Source organism: Pseudopipra pipra, chromosome 15 (genome assembly GCF_036250125.1).
Source record: "Pseudopipra pipra isolate bDixPip1 chromosome 15, bDixPip1.hap1, whole genome shotgun sequence".
NCBI classification, from domain to species: Eukaryota; Metazoa; Chordata; class Aves; order Passeriformes; family Pipridae; genus Pseudopipra; species Pseudopipra pipra.
The window spans coordinates 9,212,482-9,228,408 of NC_087563.1; the positions used below are offsets into that span (position 1 = coordinate 9,212,482).

Below are 15,927 nucleotides of genomic sequence, written 5' to 3' on the forward strand. Positions count from 1 at the left end.
AAGCAGCAAAGCCTTTGCCCCGTGCCTGGGCAGAGAGCCATGGCCTGGGTGTTTTTTCTGGTTTCTATGGCAAAGAGCAGCTCTGGCCTTCGTCCCTCTGTCCCTGCTCTGCAGAGCACAACTTTGGGAGCCCAGAGTGCTTGGAGCCAGTTGTGGTCTAATCCCTGAAGGGGGGCTCATGAAGAAGTCCATGTGTATTGCAATTAACCCTTCCTGCAGCACTCAGCATCCCAAGTACCCTGGGTACCTCCATGCCAACCCTCTGTCCTCTGCACCCCAGAGCTGTTTGTGTTCGCTGGCCATGGGTAGTTTTGGATTCTGGATTTCTGGGATGCTGAAAGTCAGGATGCTGAATTCAAGGAGGTTGGATAGCAGCCCTTGTCAAAAGGAACTCAATGCCCTGTGTAGTCTTAGCAAGGGGAAAGATGCTTTTTGCAACATCAAAACCATTTAGTTAAACTGAAAGGAGTTTTAATTTGTTCTGCCAAAATTTCAGTAGTAATGGGAATATTTCTGCCAACTGTTGGGGGTAGTTCAAGGAAATATTTTGTCATCTCAGAATGATTTAGATGTGAGGAACTCGTCCCCTAAGATCAGCAGGGAGCTCTGCATTTCACAAGGAATATGCAGTGCTATCTGACTTTGTTCTCCATGAAGTTTTCCTGCTCTGAAACTCTATAAGCCTTGGGTTCCTTACTTGCTGCCCTGCATCTTCTTTCTTTCTTTCCCTCACTCCTTATGGGGGCCAGACTTTTTTTATTTCAAATATTTTTCTCTGTAGGTTATTTTGTTCAGAAAAGGGGGCAGAAAGGTTTATTATATTTACAGTCTCTGAATAGTGTCCTTGTTTGTAAGGGGGAAGTTGGCAAGCCTGGAGCACTCTGTTACAGAAAGCTAATTATTTCGCTTCCACCTACAGCATACTTGCCATGTCAGGCAAGCTTTTGACATTTGTGCTGCTCTGTGGCAGCAAAGAGGCTTCTGGTGGCTTCTGTATTGTTTTATGTGCTCTCTAGTGTGTGCTGAGGGCTGGCTGGGAGGGGAGCGTGGAGCTGGTGGTACTTGCAGATACTTGAGTGTTTGTCCCCTTTTGTGTTGGTGGCACAGTGGCCTCGTGGGTCTCTAGGAATGAGATCAGGAAGGATGTTGTGTGTCCTCGGTGTGTAACAGGCTGCTTTCATGTCTTGCCCTGTCTTCAGCTCCCAGCAAACAGCTGGAGCAGCTCAACCTTGCTTTGAATCAGCCCATCTGGCCTATGAGCTACATTAGTGTAATCTGCTCCCCATTTTCTTACAGCCCTTTGGCATGTGTTGGGTGAAAAGCATTGGGCAGGAGGCTGGTGGGGAAAGTGCCAAGTTAAGTGGGTGTAGGAATGTGATCCACCTCCTCCCTCCGCTCCATAATGTAAACTTAATCCTTGGACTTCAGTCGGAGCAGGGCAGGCTGGCTGAGATAACGGGGAGACTCAACACACTTGCAAACAGAACTGAACTGGTCAGCACAGCCCTTGATTTTAAAGGAGGGAGTGGATCTGACCAAATGGCATTTAAAAGCCAAGGTGGTGCTCCACAAAACCAGCCCCTGTGGTCCTGCACACCCCTGTGCTATGAGGGGGAGAGGGGAGCTGCTCCTGGAAGATCTGGTGTTGCTTGTCCTGCCTCCTCTTGCAGCAGACAGGACAGTGTAGTTTTGCTGTTAACCACCAGAACTTGGATTTGATGTCACCCAGATGGGGTCAAGGACATGCCCCTTAGCCCTGACTAAACATGGCTTCTGTGCCTAAATATATCTCCGTGTTCTTTCCACCAGGGATGAACAGCTCTGTCCTCTGGCCTTTGTGTCACTCAGAAGCTGAAGCCTATTCCTCAGTCCTGGGAGGCAGAAATGTGTCTAAAGCTTTTGTTGGAACCATGAGGATGCTCAGCCCGTCAGCCCAAGGGACATAATGGGCTTGGAGGGACAGAAGATGGAGCCAAGTGGCTCTTCACTCCATGCTCACGTGTTTGGAGCATTGGGTGCTGGTGAAAGCCCAAATAGATAAGTAGGGCTGGATATGAGCTGTTCATGGAGAGAGTGCCTGGCCTGCTCATGTGTCTGGGCCATAGCTGGGCTGTGGAGATGGTGCTGGCATCTCAGGGCACATATGGATGTTGTCTGTGTCCCACGTGGCCACTCTGTGTGCAGGATTGGCCTCTGGCACAAAGTGATCTCAGGATGGGGTTTGAGGTCTGTATCCATCATTTATCTGGGCAGGTTTAGGGCAAATGACCATCTGTGTTCTTTGTGCTATGCTTTGTATTTGCTGGACCAGGGTCGTCCCCTCCATGTGATTTGTGCAGATCTTGGCCCCTGCTCCAGGTGCTCCTGACCTTGTCAGAGTCCTCTCAGTGCTATGGTAACGTTCAGAGTTTGAGCACAGAGCCAGCTGTTGCCTCTGTCCTTTATTTTCCATGGCATCTATATTATGGGGCTTAGCAGTAGTGTGGAAAGGCCACCAGCAAGCTGATGGGTGACATTCATCCTGAAGAACTGGATGGGAAAGCAGGAATTCAGTAGCCAATGAACCACCATTGTGGGTATTGGGTCAGGAAACTTTCTGCAGTGCTAAAACCAGGACTGAGGGGCTGTAGGAAGATGCTTTCCTGGACTTGCTCAGTCTCCTCTGCCCCTGAGTCAAGACCAAAAGCCCTAGAGACCGTCTGGGCTCTCAGCTTCCCACCGCTCCTGCAGGGCTCGGGAAGGAGCTTGTCTCGCCCGTGGTGTGTGATCCAGACGCTGGGAGGAGAGACCTGCCTTGCAGTGACTCCTTTGTTGCAGATGGGGAGGTCTAGACCATTTCCTCCCGCTTCTCCTGCCTTGCCCCTAACACCTGCAAGGCCAGGGGAGTCATCCTATGCTATGGGTGCCATGGTGCTGGTGTGGGCTGTGTGAGGGGCCTCCAGGAAACCCAGTCCTGCTCTGGCCTCAGTACACTGAAGGAAGACTGTGCCCATGCCAAAGCCAGGAAATATTTTGGGTGGGTTTGGGCAGTGCACACAGGAGGTCTGTTCTCAAGTGAGGCTCCTCCTGCACTACCAGGGAGGAATGTGAAGTCTTCTGCCTGTGTTTGCTCCACAGGGGTAGAGGAGCAGGAGGCAGGCACCAGGCTGGGGCTCCTTTCTGGCAGAGGAAGGGCAGTACCAGATTTCATGACCCAAGCCTTCACCCTCAGCAGCTGTTGTGCAGGGACCTCAATGAGCTGCCTCTGTGGGGCTGGGGGCTCTCTGAGAGGGACCAACCTGTTCCTGCCTGGCTGCAGGGGCAGCAGCAGGGGCTGACTGAGCCAGGGGAGGGCTCTGAAGCTGCAGAGGCAGCGGCTGTTACTCAGTGTGTTCATCTGTTGAAATCCAGGCGGGGGTACGTGCTCTGTGGTTTTCACCCGAGGTGATGCTGCCTATGTGGTGCTGCCTTGGTGGCTTTCTCGCCTCCCAGCCACCAGTTTTGCTGCAGCAGAAGGAGGATCCAGACTTCTCCCTTTGGGCAATCCCCTTATGGAAAAGCTGCTTCTGCTTGCTAAAAAGCAGCTTTGTAAAATTCACTGTAAGGGGGTTTCTTTCCCCCTTCCCTCCCATGCCCTAGCATGAGCAAGGTCAGCATGGCAGCATCTGAGCCCCTCCTGTCGTAGGCTGAGTAAGCTGGTGGCTCCTATGTGAGGAGGCTTTGGAAGCAGCGTCCATCGCCTGGATGAGCTGGGAGGAAGGGTGGGCTTCGGCTCACAGCATTGCTGACTCAGCACATCGACCAGCACGCAGGGTGACTGCAGTGACAGGCAGTGTGGGGAATGCACAGCACCTGGAGCATGGAGGTTTTGTAGGTGGGAATCTCTGTAGTGGGAGTCCCTGTAACTGTTCTGCGCCGCCCTCCTCACCCACCCTCACACTGGGGCAGCTCATATCGCTCTGCAGCACCAGGACAGCTGGAGGCAGCCAGGCTCTGGTTCTTTCTCTTTTCCCTTTCACTTTGTTGCATTTCTGCTGAATGCAGAGGATTCCTGTCCCCCACCCCCCTGCCTCTGGATCATGGGAGCTGTTGTTTTTGTTGCATTTCTTCTGCTTTTCCCATAAGTGGGTGGGCGATGCCAGGAAAGCCCTGCTCTCCCTGCTGCGGGACCAACACAGGCACATCTGCCCTGGCTCCTTCCTCCTGCCTCTTCCTCCCAGCTCTGCTCATGGGGGACAGCCCAGGGACCCACTGTGATCCCATGCAATGACAGCACCACACGAAGCAGGATTTAATTCTGATGGTGAGCGTGGCTGGGGCCGTCTGTGACACACCTCGCTCCTTCTCCATGCCCCGCTCCATCCTGGAGAACATCAAGATGGAAATTGCTGCTAATAGCAGCAACCACCCTGGGATCTTTGTGCCAAGTTGACCTCCTGGAGAAAGGGAAGATGGAACAGGTGTGATGGCAGGCAAGGAGGGAACCTGTGAGCATTTCCTTCACCGGCTCACTCCGTAAATGGAGCACAATTTACTTTACCAAATTTACTTTTCTTATCTCCCCAGCACCTCTGCGCCAACACAAGGCAGGAGAGCTGGTGGCTGTGCTGGAGGGTGCTTCCTGCTGTGGGTGACAAGGACACCTCTAAGTTGCCCCAAAAACGTGGCAGAGCCACGAGGCTGCACGTGGGTGACAGCAGCAGCCACAGCAGCAGGATGCTGCGGGTTACCTTCTCCCCAGCGGCGGGCAGCTGCTTCAACAAACAAAATGAAACCCTCTGCTGCAGATTAGGAGAGGAAATTGCTGAAGTACTTCAGTTTTAAAGCAGTTTCTTGGCCAGGCAGGGTGGATCTGGGGGCAGGTGGATCCTGGGGGCCCTGATGCCCAGGGCTGGGTGGGAAGGGTGGGTGGTTACAGTGCTTGGCACAGTGTGCACACACAGTGCTGGGTGCTCTGGAGCACCACTGTGACCCCAAAGTGATTGGGTTCTTAAACACGCAACTGCACAAGCAGCAAAGTCACAGGAAAAGCCTGCAGGCACCCGTCACCTCCAGTGACTTGGGAGCAACTGGGCTGCCAGCCAAGAGCTCCTCTGTCCTAAGGGGACCTGGTGGCCTCCCTGCACTCCGTGGGAAATGCCTGGCTGCCCAGGGCTGCCACCCCCGAGATGAGCTGCCCCCAGCTTTCCCAGCTGATGGCTTTTGTTTTCCACCCCCCTCTCCCTTTCTGACTGGAAGAGGCATTTCTCCAGCACTGCTGAGGGAAGGGTTCATGGGCCCCTGCCCTCTGACATGCCAATGGGGTGAGTAAGAGCTGGGCTGAGGGTGCGTCCTCTCCTCTTAATTGGGTTTCAATTGCAAACCCTGTTCAGGGACATAAGCTGTTCCACCCTTGGCGACTGTGCATTGTTTGGTAAAATTATCTTTCAAGATAAGCCTTTTGTTTTTTTTTTTTTTAGTGTTATAGGAGGTCCAGGAGTTCAAACACACCCAAAAGGCAGGACCAGTCCTGCCCAGGGTGGGAGGAGCAAGCAGGGTCTGGGTCCCACCTGAGAGGACCTTGGTACCTGGGCAGGAGACACTGCTCCTGGTTTGTCAGACCCAGATAATGCACTGGGCTCTGACCCATCCTAGGTTTATTGTCTAGGTTGGTGTCCCTCTGGTCCTCAGGTGAAAGTGCTGGAGGAATTCTCCTGGCACAGTGCCCAATCTGCTCTCTTAGGGTGTTAAGTCATATAATGCTTTTTTGTAACATGTAGTGCTCCCTTGCTCTGGTACAACTTGAAGACCTGTGTCTTTAAGAGCACTTCATTTAAGCCATAGATGTTTCATACATATGTATGTACATTTATTCTCCTGGGCAACCCCAGGCTCACTGGACTTCACTTCCTCTCCTCCCAGGCAGTCACTTATTACTTAAGCAGCCCAGGAAAGTCCCCCTCGCATGCCCTGCTCCCACTTGGGCTTACCAAAATGTTCCCAGATCCTGCTGTGCCTAAAGGCAGGATTAGGATGAGCCATGGGAAAAATCAAGGTCACCAGCAAAACCTTTAACTTGAGTGGAATTTCAGATTTAAGTTTAAATTTAATTTTGCCCATTGCAAAAGTTTCTTGAAAGGGAAAGATTTTGTGGCTTCTGCATGCAGACCTCTTCATTTGTGCTGTTTCATTAAAAGTATAGGAGAAAAGGCACAAAGGTTTTGAGAGGTAGTAAGAGTAGGTTCTTTTCTCTATCTACAAACCAGCTGCCCAAATCTGCTCCTGTGCAGCTAGAGCATCCCCATGGAGTTCCTTGGCCGTGGTGTCAGAGCTGGGGGCTCTGTCTATGTGCCTGCGGCTGTCATTTGGTCATGTTGCTCAGATAGCTCAGAGATGGAGTGAATTTTGGTGTGGTTGTAACTGCCTACAGACTGAAAACTAAAATGTTGATAGTGTGTAATCCCTGGGATTTGTAAGAGCTTTGATGTGGCAGTAGGAGGGAGAGCTCCTGTTGTTGCTGCATGTCCCACCAGCAGCCCGGCGCAGCAGAGGGGCTGGGCAGCCTTTGGCGAGGAAGTCCCTGGATTTCTTGTGTGGAGGACATCATTATAAACAGGATGTTTGCTCCAGCCCCATTCCACACTGCTCACTGTAGACCTCTCAAGGGGTGCTGGACCCCAAGCAGAAGGAGGAAGAGGAGGTGTGGGTGCTCCCTCTAGCACTAATTACTGTGAAGAAGCAGCTTTTGGGATGTCAGCAGTGGGGCAGAGCCCCCCCTTGGGCCTCATATCTCTGGTTCACAAGACCAGAGGAGCTTTTTTGGGACAAGGTGTGTGAAACCACTGTTTTGCAGCACTACTGTGGCTCTTCAGTGAGCCCCGTGCAGGGTCCCAGCTTTCCAGGTCCCAGGGGATGGTGAGGTGTCCGGGCACAGCACAGGGAGCAGCCCGGGGCAGTGTTGGGGGTGAAGGGCAGTTGGCACTGTCACTAGAGCAGTTACTGCTCCAGAGGGGCTAGGGGACACCTCACTAAAGGAGCAGTCAACCCATATAGCAAAGCACGTGGAATCAGCCCTAAGAAAAGAGTTAAATGATCTTCCCAACTTGTTTCTCAGTGACAGAGTGCCCGCCCCAGGGTGTCAGAGACTATCCCACCATCCTTTTCACTCCTGTGGGTCTGGGGATGATGCCTGCACAGCCTCTGCCCTGTGTGAGCTTCCTCCATCTCCCAGCTCACACACAGAGATGGCAGTGTCCTGCTGCCACCAGGCCTGCCTTTCTACCTGCTTCAATGGTAAAACGTTTCCCAGGTTGGCCCTGCTCCTGGAAGGAAGCGTGTGTGATCTATGGGATTGCCAGTTAAGTTTTTTTAAGTAGTATTTTCTGTGCTGGAACAAGCTCATTAGTTTTTTGGCTGTTCTATCTATCTGGCCACACCCATGATTATTCTTTGGCATCTCTGCCCTTGTTGAAAATGCATATTTTTAAGTTTTCCATGTTTCACATCTTCCCAGTGCATGAGCTGCAGCCTGCTGTGCCTGCATAAACATACATGGTCATGCTGGTTCAGATGGGCTGATTCTCCTAATGTTCTCATTGCTAGGCTGAACCTGAATGAAGTTTTGTGAGGTGAAATGCATCCCACACAGATCCAGAGTCACATGTGTTGCGCTTGGCCTTTCCCCATTTAAAAGCTCAGTGTGTCTGACCTTAGCACATTTTGGCTGTGCCAGCTGTGACCCTGGTAGGAAACCTCAGCCCAGCATCTGCCTGGAGGGACAGATCACTCACTCTGGGCTGGTCTGGGCTAGTGGCAGCTTGGATGATTTGGCAGAGGACATGTCCCACAGGTGGGATCATGGTATCATTGTGCAGAGGTTCCATCAGCAGGGTGGCTGAGCCAGGAGAGGCCCATACATCCCCTCACCCTCAAAGGAAGGGAAAGCCCTTTGGCCTCCCAGCTGGCAGGTTGTCACCAGTTTGAGGCTTGTTTGAGGGTTTTTTTCTGGTGCTTTGGGCTCTGAGGAGCCCAGGAAAGGCTCTGATAAATGTGATGAGGAACACTATAAAAAATATTGATTGAAATGAGCCTCGTAGTAACTCAAGCAAGATTAAAAAAGAGGTTTATATGGGCCACTGGTGCAAGGACTCTGCTGGGCCACTGCATCCTTTCTGCCAGGCTCCTGCTTGAATCTGTGTCGGGTGTATATTGGTTCTCCAAGTTTGTGAATGGTTCAAATGTCTTTCCAATTGCTTCTCTGCATCTGCCTGTTTTAAATGCTTCACCAGCCCTGGCCTCTGGTATATTCTTCTCCACTTCCTCCAATGGTGCCTGTGTTGTACCTGCCCGAGTCTGTCATCTCAGCATTGTCTTCCTCCCAACTCTTGGACCTGCACTGATTCTTACAGAGCAATTCCAGGTTTCCGGCATCCCAGCACCTGATTCTGTTCCCCTTCCTCCTCCAAAACAAAGCAGTTGTATTCCAGTGTTGTCCAGGTCAATAACAGCCTTTCCCTTGCCCATGTGTAGGAGCTGCAGGACTGAAGGGTTGGGATGTGGCTTTACTGGAGCTGCAGGATTAGGCCATGGGAAAGAGGGAGCTTGAACCTTCTACCCTCAGCTCCTGCTCCAGTGCTTAGAGCTGTGTTGAGTAGCATGACCTCTACTTGAAGGGCTTAGAGAACTGTGCTGGTAAACAAACTGCCTTTGGTTGGCTCAGGCGCTGTCCTTGGAGTAAACTCTGGCATTTCACCTCTCCGGTATGTTGCCCTGTGTCACCTCAACAAGGAGAAGAGCTTGTCAGAGAGGTGAAGCATCTCTTGTCCCTTGTAATCCCTGGCTGCTTGAAATTGTAATCTGTTTATCTGAGCAGCCCTGGCTGCCCTGAAGGGGAGCAGGGAATAGGGGCCAGCACTGGGGCAGCTGTGGCTGAGTCTGTGCAGAGGTGAGGGGGAAGGGGACAATGTGGAGGGGATGGCAGGGCACAGGCAAGCAGGTATATGAGACTGGCAGGACTCTGTGCATGTCCCTGGGAGAAAAACAGCATCAGTCTGGTGAGTGTACTCACTCTCTTTATTGACAGTTTCCTCTCAAATGGTTCAAAATCAAGGGAGCAATGAACTACTGAGCAATGTGGGGAAACAAAAATAGTTAAAAAAAACACCCTAAAGACATGACAGCCCTCCCCATCCCTCATTTGCCAGAGAAAATCCTGCCTGATTTCTCCCAGCCACGTCAGCTCCCAGCTATGACAGCTATCTCATCCTTTTGGCAGGGCTGCTCGGTGGAGCAGCCCCGGCTCCAAAAAGCAGCGGAAAGAGATGTAAACAGAGAGGAAGGTGGAAATACTGAAGTCGGCTGCTTGGGGTGGCTGCTCGTGGTGGGCATCCAGGTACAGGGCTGCTGGGGGTGTTCTGACCCCAGGGCTCGAGTGATCCTTGGTGCTGGGAGTGCCCAAGGGATGTGTCCTGGGGAGCTCCAAAGCCTCTGCACCCCCGGGTGGTGCTGAGGGGCAGCTTTGCCGTGCAGGGAAGCAAATCACACGGTTTTGTCTCCTCTTCCCTGCCTGGTGGCTTTTCTCAGTGAGACACAGACCTGACTTTTAACTCCTCTCTCTTTGTTCCCCCAGATCATGATTGAGTTCTGCCCGGGCGGGGCAGTGGATGCCACCATGCTGGGTGAGTGCAGCGTCGGTGCCGGGCTCTACTCCGTGCCCAGGGCGATGCCCGAAGGCATTTCCAGCCTTCTGGCTCGTTCCCAGGGGCAGCCTTCAGACAGATGGCAGGCATGGGTGCCCCAGCTCCTCCACCTGCCCTTTCTCTCCCATGAGTTTGCCTATTTTCATACCCGGAGCAGAAGGTGTGGCAGCCCTGGGGTATTTTTTGAGCTACCTTAATGTCCTTTTGTGATTTAAATGCTGCTGGGATCAGCAGATCACAAGGCATGGGGAGAAGGAAGAGTCTGGCTGGAGGGGAAAGATGATTTTAAATATTTATCTGCTGGGGGCACTGGGTGCTTGGGATCCTGTTCCCACAGCTTCCCCAGAAGGGCAGCAGGGCTGAGATGTTTAATCTGGGTGTCTGTCATGATGAATATCCCAAGATCTTTTTGCTGACTTCTCCGTATGGTATCAGTCATCTGCGAAGCAGCAGAGCACCTAATAAACTGCAGTTTGCAGTAATCCCAGGAATCTTCCCATTTTTAACTCTTCCCTTCCACACAGAGGGAGCTGCTAGGACAGCAGTGTGTGGGTGTACCCCAAAACAGCCCTGGCTGGTGCTACAGCCCCCCTGTGCCAGGGCTGTATGGACCCCAGGGCGGGGGGGTTGACATCCCTTTTGCATGGAGAATGGGATGCTCTGACATCTTGCCTGGAGCCTCTGGGACAGACCCATGTCTTCCTGGGGGTTACTCCCTTTCAGCCCTGATATTTCCAAAGGCCTTGCTTTCTATTTATCCCCAGTAGGCAAATTCGTCATCTTTGATTCAGCCCTTGAACCTTGGCCCTCCTTTAGGGAACTTCTTTAAAGCAGGTCCAAATCACTACATGAAAAAGTACATTTTCCAGAGTGCTGGAGAAATTATGCCTTCCCCACGGAAAACCTCAACAGGGTTTTTTTTACCCATCTCTTGGGACATGAAAATCCCCCTGAGCATTGGTGGTTCTGTGGCTGTGGCAGTCAGTCTGTGGAGGACCTGGGAAGGGGCAGCATAGGAAACCATGAGCAAGTGGGCTGGCTATAGCACTGTCACCCCCAAGGGAGGGACAGGAGGAGCTGTGAGCTGGAGCTTAGGAATGTTCCCAGCATTAGTAAATTCAGAGTTGCTGAATGCTGCCTGTTCTATCTCCCCATCCCCACCAGCAACTGGTGTTTTCCCATTTAAATCTTTTGTACAAAACCTGTGGCCCACTGCACCTTGCTTTTGCCAGATGCTCCAGGGAAAATGAAAATAATCAGCTTCTCCCAGAGGAAGGGAGATCTTGGTGAGGAAGAGGAGGAACAAAGTGGCGGACCCAGCATCCCCCAGCCTGTGGCTGGGATCCTCACTCTGAATCTGTTTCAGTTGCTGGGGTCCTTCCCTCAGCCCCCATCCTGGCCATGCAGTTTGGCAGTTGATGCTGTCTAAGGCTGGGTCTGCTCTGCCTCAGGCTCAGAGCTGCTGGAGGAGGGATCTGCAGTGCAAAGGGCTTGCAGAGGGAGGGAGGGAAGCTCAGGAGATGCTAACCATCTGGAAGTTTGATGGTTTGCAGAGCTGTCGCCTTGGAAAACGGTCTCAGATGGTGGAGGTGGCCCAGCAGAGCTCAGCAGGGAGGTCACACCAGTGATTGCATGTCCCTTCAAGCATCAAAAATAGAGAATCACAGAATATCCTGAGTCGGAAGGGACCCACTAGGATCATCAAAATCCAACTTATGGCCCTGCATAGGACAGCCCCAAGAATCCCACCATGTGCCTGAGAGGGTTGTCCAAACTCTCCTTGAACTCTAGGACAGACAGCAGGGTATGAACTGGTGCACTGGTACCCATGGCTACCAAAAAACCAGCTCAGAGCAGTGGGTAGGGACAACCCTACCCTTTCCTTTGGGAAGTGGTGTGTCCCTCATGGGGTATAGGGGAATAGAGTGCATCTCCATGGCAGGGATAGCTCCCTGGGGAATGAGAGCATGGTTTTGTATGGAGCTCCTGGGTGTTCATGCCTGTGTTTGACCCTGCTGCCTGCAGCCAAGTTCATCTCCCTCCTCTCTACAGCAGCTGGGCAAGATCCAACTTGTGTGCAGGGACTTGTTTCCCAAACTGTCAGGGAACTTGCAGTTCAGACCCCCATCACAGGCACGCCTGGTTCCCCCTCTTTGTCCCCCTTATCCTCTGTTCCAGAGCCAAATGCCCCAGCTGTACATTCCCAGAAGGGAGCTGTAAACCAGCAGCTCCAAGAGTCGGGCATTCTGCTGCAAGTGCTGGCTTAGGGAATAAATTACTTTAACAAGCTGATTTGCATTGTCCCCTGCTGCTCTGACACATGGACAGTGGTTTTTCAATGGTCTGCTGGGTAACCTGTGCCTTGCTGCTGCTCAGGTGGAGCATCACTCTGTCCCTGTCCTGTTTAACATCCCTCTCCCTCCCCACAGAGCTGGATCGGGGCCTGACTGAGCCTCAGATCCAAGTGATTTGCCGCCAGATGTTGGAAGCCCTCCACTACCTCCACAGCAAAAAGATCATCCACCGGGACCTGAAGGCTGGGAATGTGCTCCTCACCCAGGATGGGGACATCAAGCTTGGTGAGCTGCCCAACAGGAGCTTGCTTGGCCAAGCTCCCCTGAGAGAGCAGCTGTGGGTGATGGTGCTGCCTGGGGGCATTCCATGCTGCACCCAGGACAGCCACATGCTGCTGGAGCTGGATTGTAATGTTTGGCTATGCCTGAGTGGGAGGGGATTGAGGGATGCTGTCCTGCCTGTGGGACATCGCTGCTTGTCTGCTGGCTGAGAGGTGCAGGCAGGAGGATGGGAAGACTTTGTTCCACGGGAGGCAAAATGTACCGAGGCTCCCCAAGCCACAGCCATGCTCAGGCCCTCCTTGATGGATTTTTATTGCATGAATTTTTTAATCCCTCTTTGAACTTGATTTTTGTGCTTTTTGGCCTGCTGAGCATCCTGCACAGGGTGCCAGTTGGCAGGGCTGGGAGCTGGAAGAATTCCTCTTATCTGCAGAGCAGGTTTGGTGGTGACAGGGTGAGTTTTGCCAAAGGCTTGCTTTGCCAACTCACTATGGGTTTGAGTTAAATTGGCATCCAGCAACCTGCTGGGGGATGAGAAGGTAAATTTGTCTGTATGAACTGGTCAGAAAGGTGCAGATCTCCACTGGATTCTCCTGAGGGGTGCCAGCAGCTGTTGGGTGTTCTTGGGATGTGTCTATGGGTGCTGATGGAGACCTGCCAGCCTGGGAATAGAGAAACCTTCCTGTGACCATGTACTTCACACTATAGAAACACTGCTGGCTTGGGCCAAGGGTGACCCACAGTCAGGGACACCCTGAGCTCAGGGTGCAGATGGGTAACAGCTCCTCCAGCTGTTATCAGGGCTGTCTCAGAGAGCAAACTCACCTGGAGTAGGCTTGGTACCTTTTACAGGTCTTCCTGATTTGATTTGGATTGGGTTGGCTTCAGCAGCTCTCTACAGAAGGGACAAAATCAGGGAGAGGCATCATGCAGTGGCTGCTGTGCACAGGGCTGAAGGGAAAGAAGGAGTGTAACAGTACTTTGGGTTTTCTGGTGTAAAATGAGACTTTTTGCTATGAAATAGCAGTTCTGAAAGTATCTGCTTTTGTTTGCCGAAAAGATCTTGACTTCCTTCTGGATGCGTAAGGTTTGGCAGGGGTGGCTTGTCATGCCCCTGTCTTATGGTACATAGGAGAGGAAGGTCCTGGGGTTCATGTATCCAAAACCAAATTTGATTTCTGATGCTCAGTTGAGAGGGGCACAGCATGTTGTATCGTGTTCCTGCCTCAAATAAATGTTTGCTTTTCAATCTGCATTTCAGCCAAGTGTGCTAATTCAGAGGGGTCTTTTAGTTTTCCTACAGCATCTAATGTTACTGCTCTTTGCAGCTGACTTTGGAGTGTCTGCCAAAAACATGAAAACCTTGCAGAAGCGAGACTCTTTCATTGGGACCCCTTACTGGTGAGTGACCTGCTTGTTATGAACCTTGAGTCCATGAGGGGCTTCACTCCTCTGAAAATCAGGCTTGCCAGAAGTGGGGATCTCGTGGCCTTTGGGATGTGTTGGTGCCTTACCACGGGTGGGAGGGTTTTTACAAGGAGTCATGGCTGCTATATCTGCATGTGCAAGGGTTTTCCTTGCCTGAATGGAGCTGTGAGCAGCCTCGGTGGTGTGGGAGCACTGCGTGGTGTCACGGTGCCCTGGGCCGACCGAGGCTTGGCAGAGCAAAGGGACACACGTGTGCTGGCGTGTGTGCTCTCCCTGCTCCCCCACCTCAGGGGCTGGGGTGGGCTTTGGAGCAACTCCAAGCACATGGGAACGACTCCTCGCTCCAGAAACACGATCTCTAAATCACCCGACTTGCTGAGGGAATGGAATCGTGAGGATTAATTTATTGTCTGAAGCAACATCCGCGCCAGATGTCAATGGCCTGGGGGTTTCCATGGGCTGTCTCCGTGTCTGTGGAAGAGGGAGGGGGTTGGACCCCTTAGAAAAGATGCTGCTGCTTCTGAAACCCGGAGCTAGGAGGAAAGGCTGTTTTTATGCGATGCTGTGGATTATTTAAAGTCTTTAATTGCTGCTGCAAGGCTCACATTGTGTGGCAGTGGTGTCATCCCTCCCCATCCCTGCTCCTTGCTCTGCCCCTTGCAGGATGGCCCCGGAGGTGGTGATGTGTGAGACCATGAAGGACACTCCGTATGACTACAAGGCAGACATCTGGTCCCTGGGGATCACACTGATCGAAATGGCCCAGATTGAGCCACCCCACCACGAGCTCAACCCCATGAGAGTCCTGCTGAAGATCGCCAAGTCCGACCCCCCCACGCTCAGCTGCCCTTCTAAATGGTGAGGCGTTTGAGCCAGCAGAGTGCAGGTTTCCCAACTTGAAGAGAGAAAAAAACCCAGTCATTTCTAGCAGTTTTGTTTAATTTGAGAGCTCAATGTAGAATTCCAGCTGTATTTTAGGTCCAGCTGTGTGTTAGGGGCTCCGAAGGCACTGCTGGCTGAGGGCAGACTCTCAGACTGTGCTGACAGCATGCAGGCAGCACAGGGGGAGCTGCTGCTCACCCACAGGCCCCCCTGACGTGAGGGGTGATCCCTTGGCTGTTTTCAAAGCCTCCAATGTGTATGAAAGGCAAATTTTTCTCTAAACTTGGAGATGGCTAAGAGCTCCAGAATTTTTGGAAAGCCACTTCTGCATTTAAAAGTAAACCGATCAGTTAGCTTTAATTTATTTATTTATTTTTAAATCATTATAAAACCTGCTGTGTGATAGCCAGTAGCAAAATACTGAGAGAGCACTGGAGTCACAAGCGTTGTTACAGCAGTGCAGGCAGGACCCCACCGCTAAAGTCCAGCAGGCAGGGTGGGAATGCTTCCTCTGGAGCTGCTCCGAAGCCAGAAGCAGATCAAGGACATGCTCTGGATCTCAGAGCTGTGCTTTGCAGGCTGAGGGTGCCCTCCTATGGGGTTCCTGGTCCTTCACAGCCATCGTTTCCCAGTGTGGCTGTGGTGATGACTCCTGGAACATCCTTGTCCACAAGCAGCTCCAGCCATGGGCTCCCTTTGGAGACTACCTGCTGGTGTCCTCTCCTGCCTCTGCCTTGGCCCTGGGGAACAGTGGCTGGGGCTCAGTCCTCACCATCTGTTGCCATCATAGGTAAGGCAAAATCTAGTCTCTCACTTGGCCACTTTGATGATTTGCTTACAAATAATCAGGATAACTGAGCACTGGGTTTCCCATGGGAGTGCAGAGGGAATTACAGAGAGCTGCAAGCTGGGACATAATCTGGAAGAAGGATCAAGCAGAACCCTGTGGCATTCAAGGCCTTTCTCCCTCCTAAGCTTCTCACCAACAACTTTGTTTTCAGGTCCCTGGAGTTTAGAGACTTCCTGAAGAAGGCACTGGACAAGAACCCAGAGACCCGGCCCAGTGCTGCCCAGCTGCTGGAGGTAGGAACTGGCACCAGTCCCTGGGCTGGGTCTGTGGCCCCAGACTGGTTTCAGATGATTTTTTTCTTGTTTAGAAAGTTCATAGTACTTTTCAGCCACTAAAATGCTCCAAAAAAGATCAGCAATGTTTTTCCCCTTGGAGTGAACTGCAGAGCCCCTATGGACAGCAGCTGGAATAGAAATGGTTCCTGTTGCCTAAAAACATCCATCTGGCAGCCAGCTTGGATGATACCTGATTATCCCAAATTTAAATTCAACTCCTGTCTTTTCCTCCTGTCCCTTTTCAAAATAATAGCAAAAGC

At 52.0% G+C, this 15,927-nt stretch overlaps 1 protein-coding gene across 1 annotated transcript in view; it reads left to right on the top strand.

The window, feature by feature from the left end:
- STK10 (serine/threonine kinase 10) overlaps positions 1-15,927 on the top strand; it is a 46,227-nt gene that overhangs the window by 18,351 nt on the left and 11,949 nt on the right. The window contains exons 3-7 of the mRNA XM_064671754.1: positions 9,587-9,635; positions 12,086-12,235; positions 13,561-13,633; positions 14,324-14,518; positions 15,544-15,625. Coding sequence (XP_064527824.1) covers positions 9,587-9,635; positions 12,086-12,235; positions 13,561-13,633; positions 14,324-14,518; positions 15,544-15,625 — 549 coding nt within the window. The remainder of the gene's footprint in view (positions 1-9,586; positions 9,636-12,085; positions 12,236-13,560; positions 13,634-14,323; positions 14,519-15,543; positions 15,626-15,927) is intronic.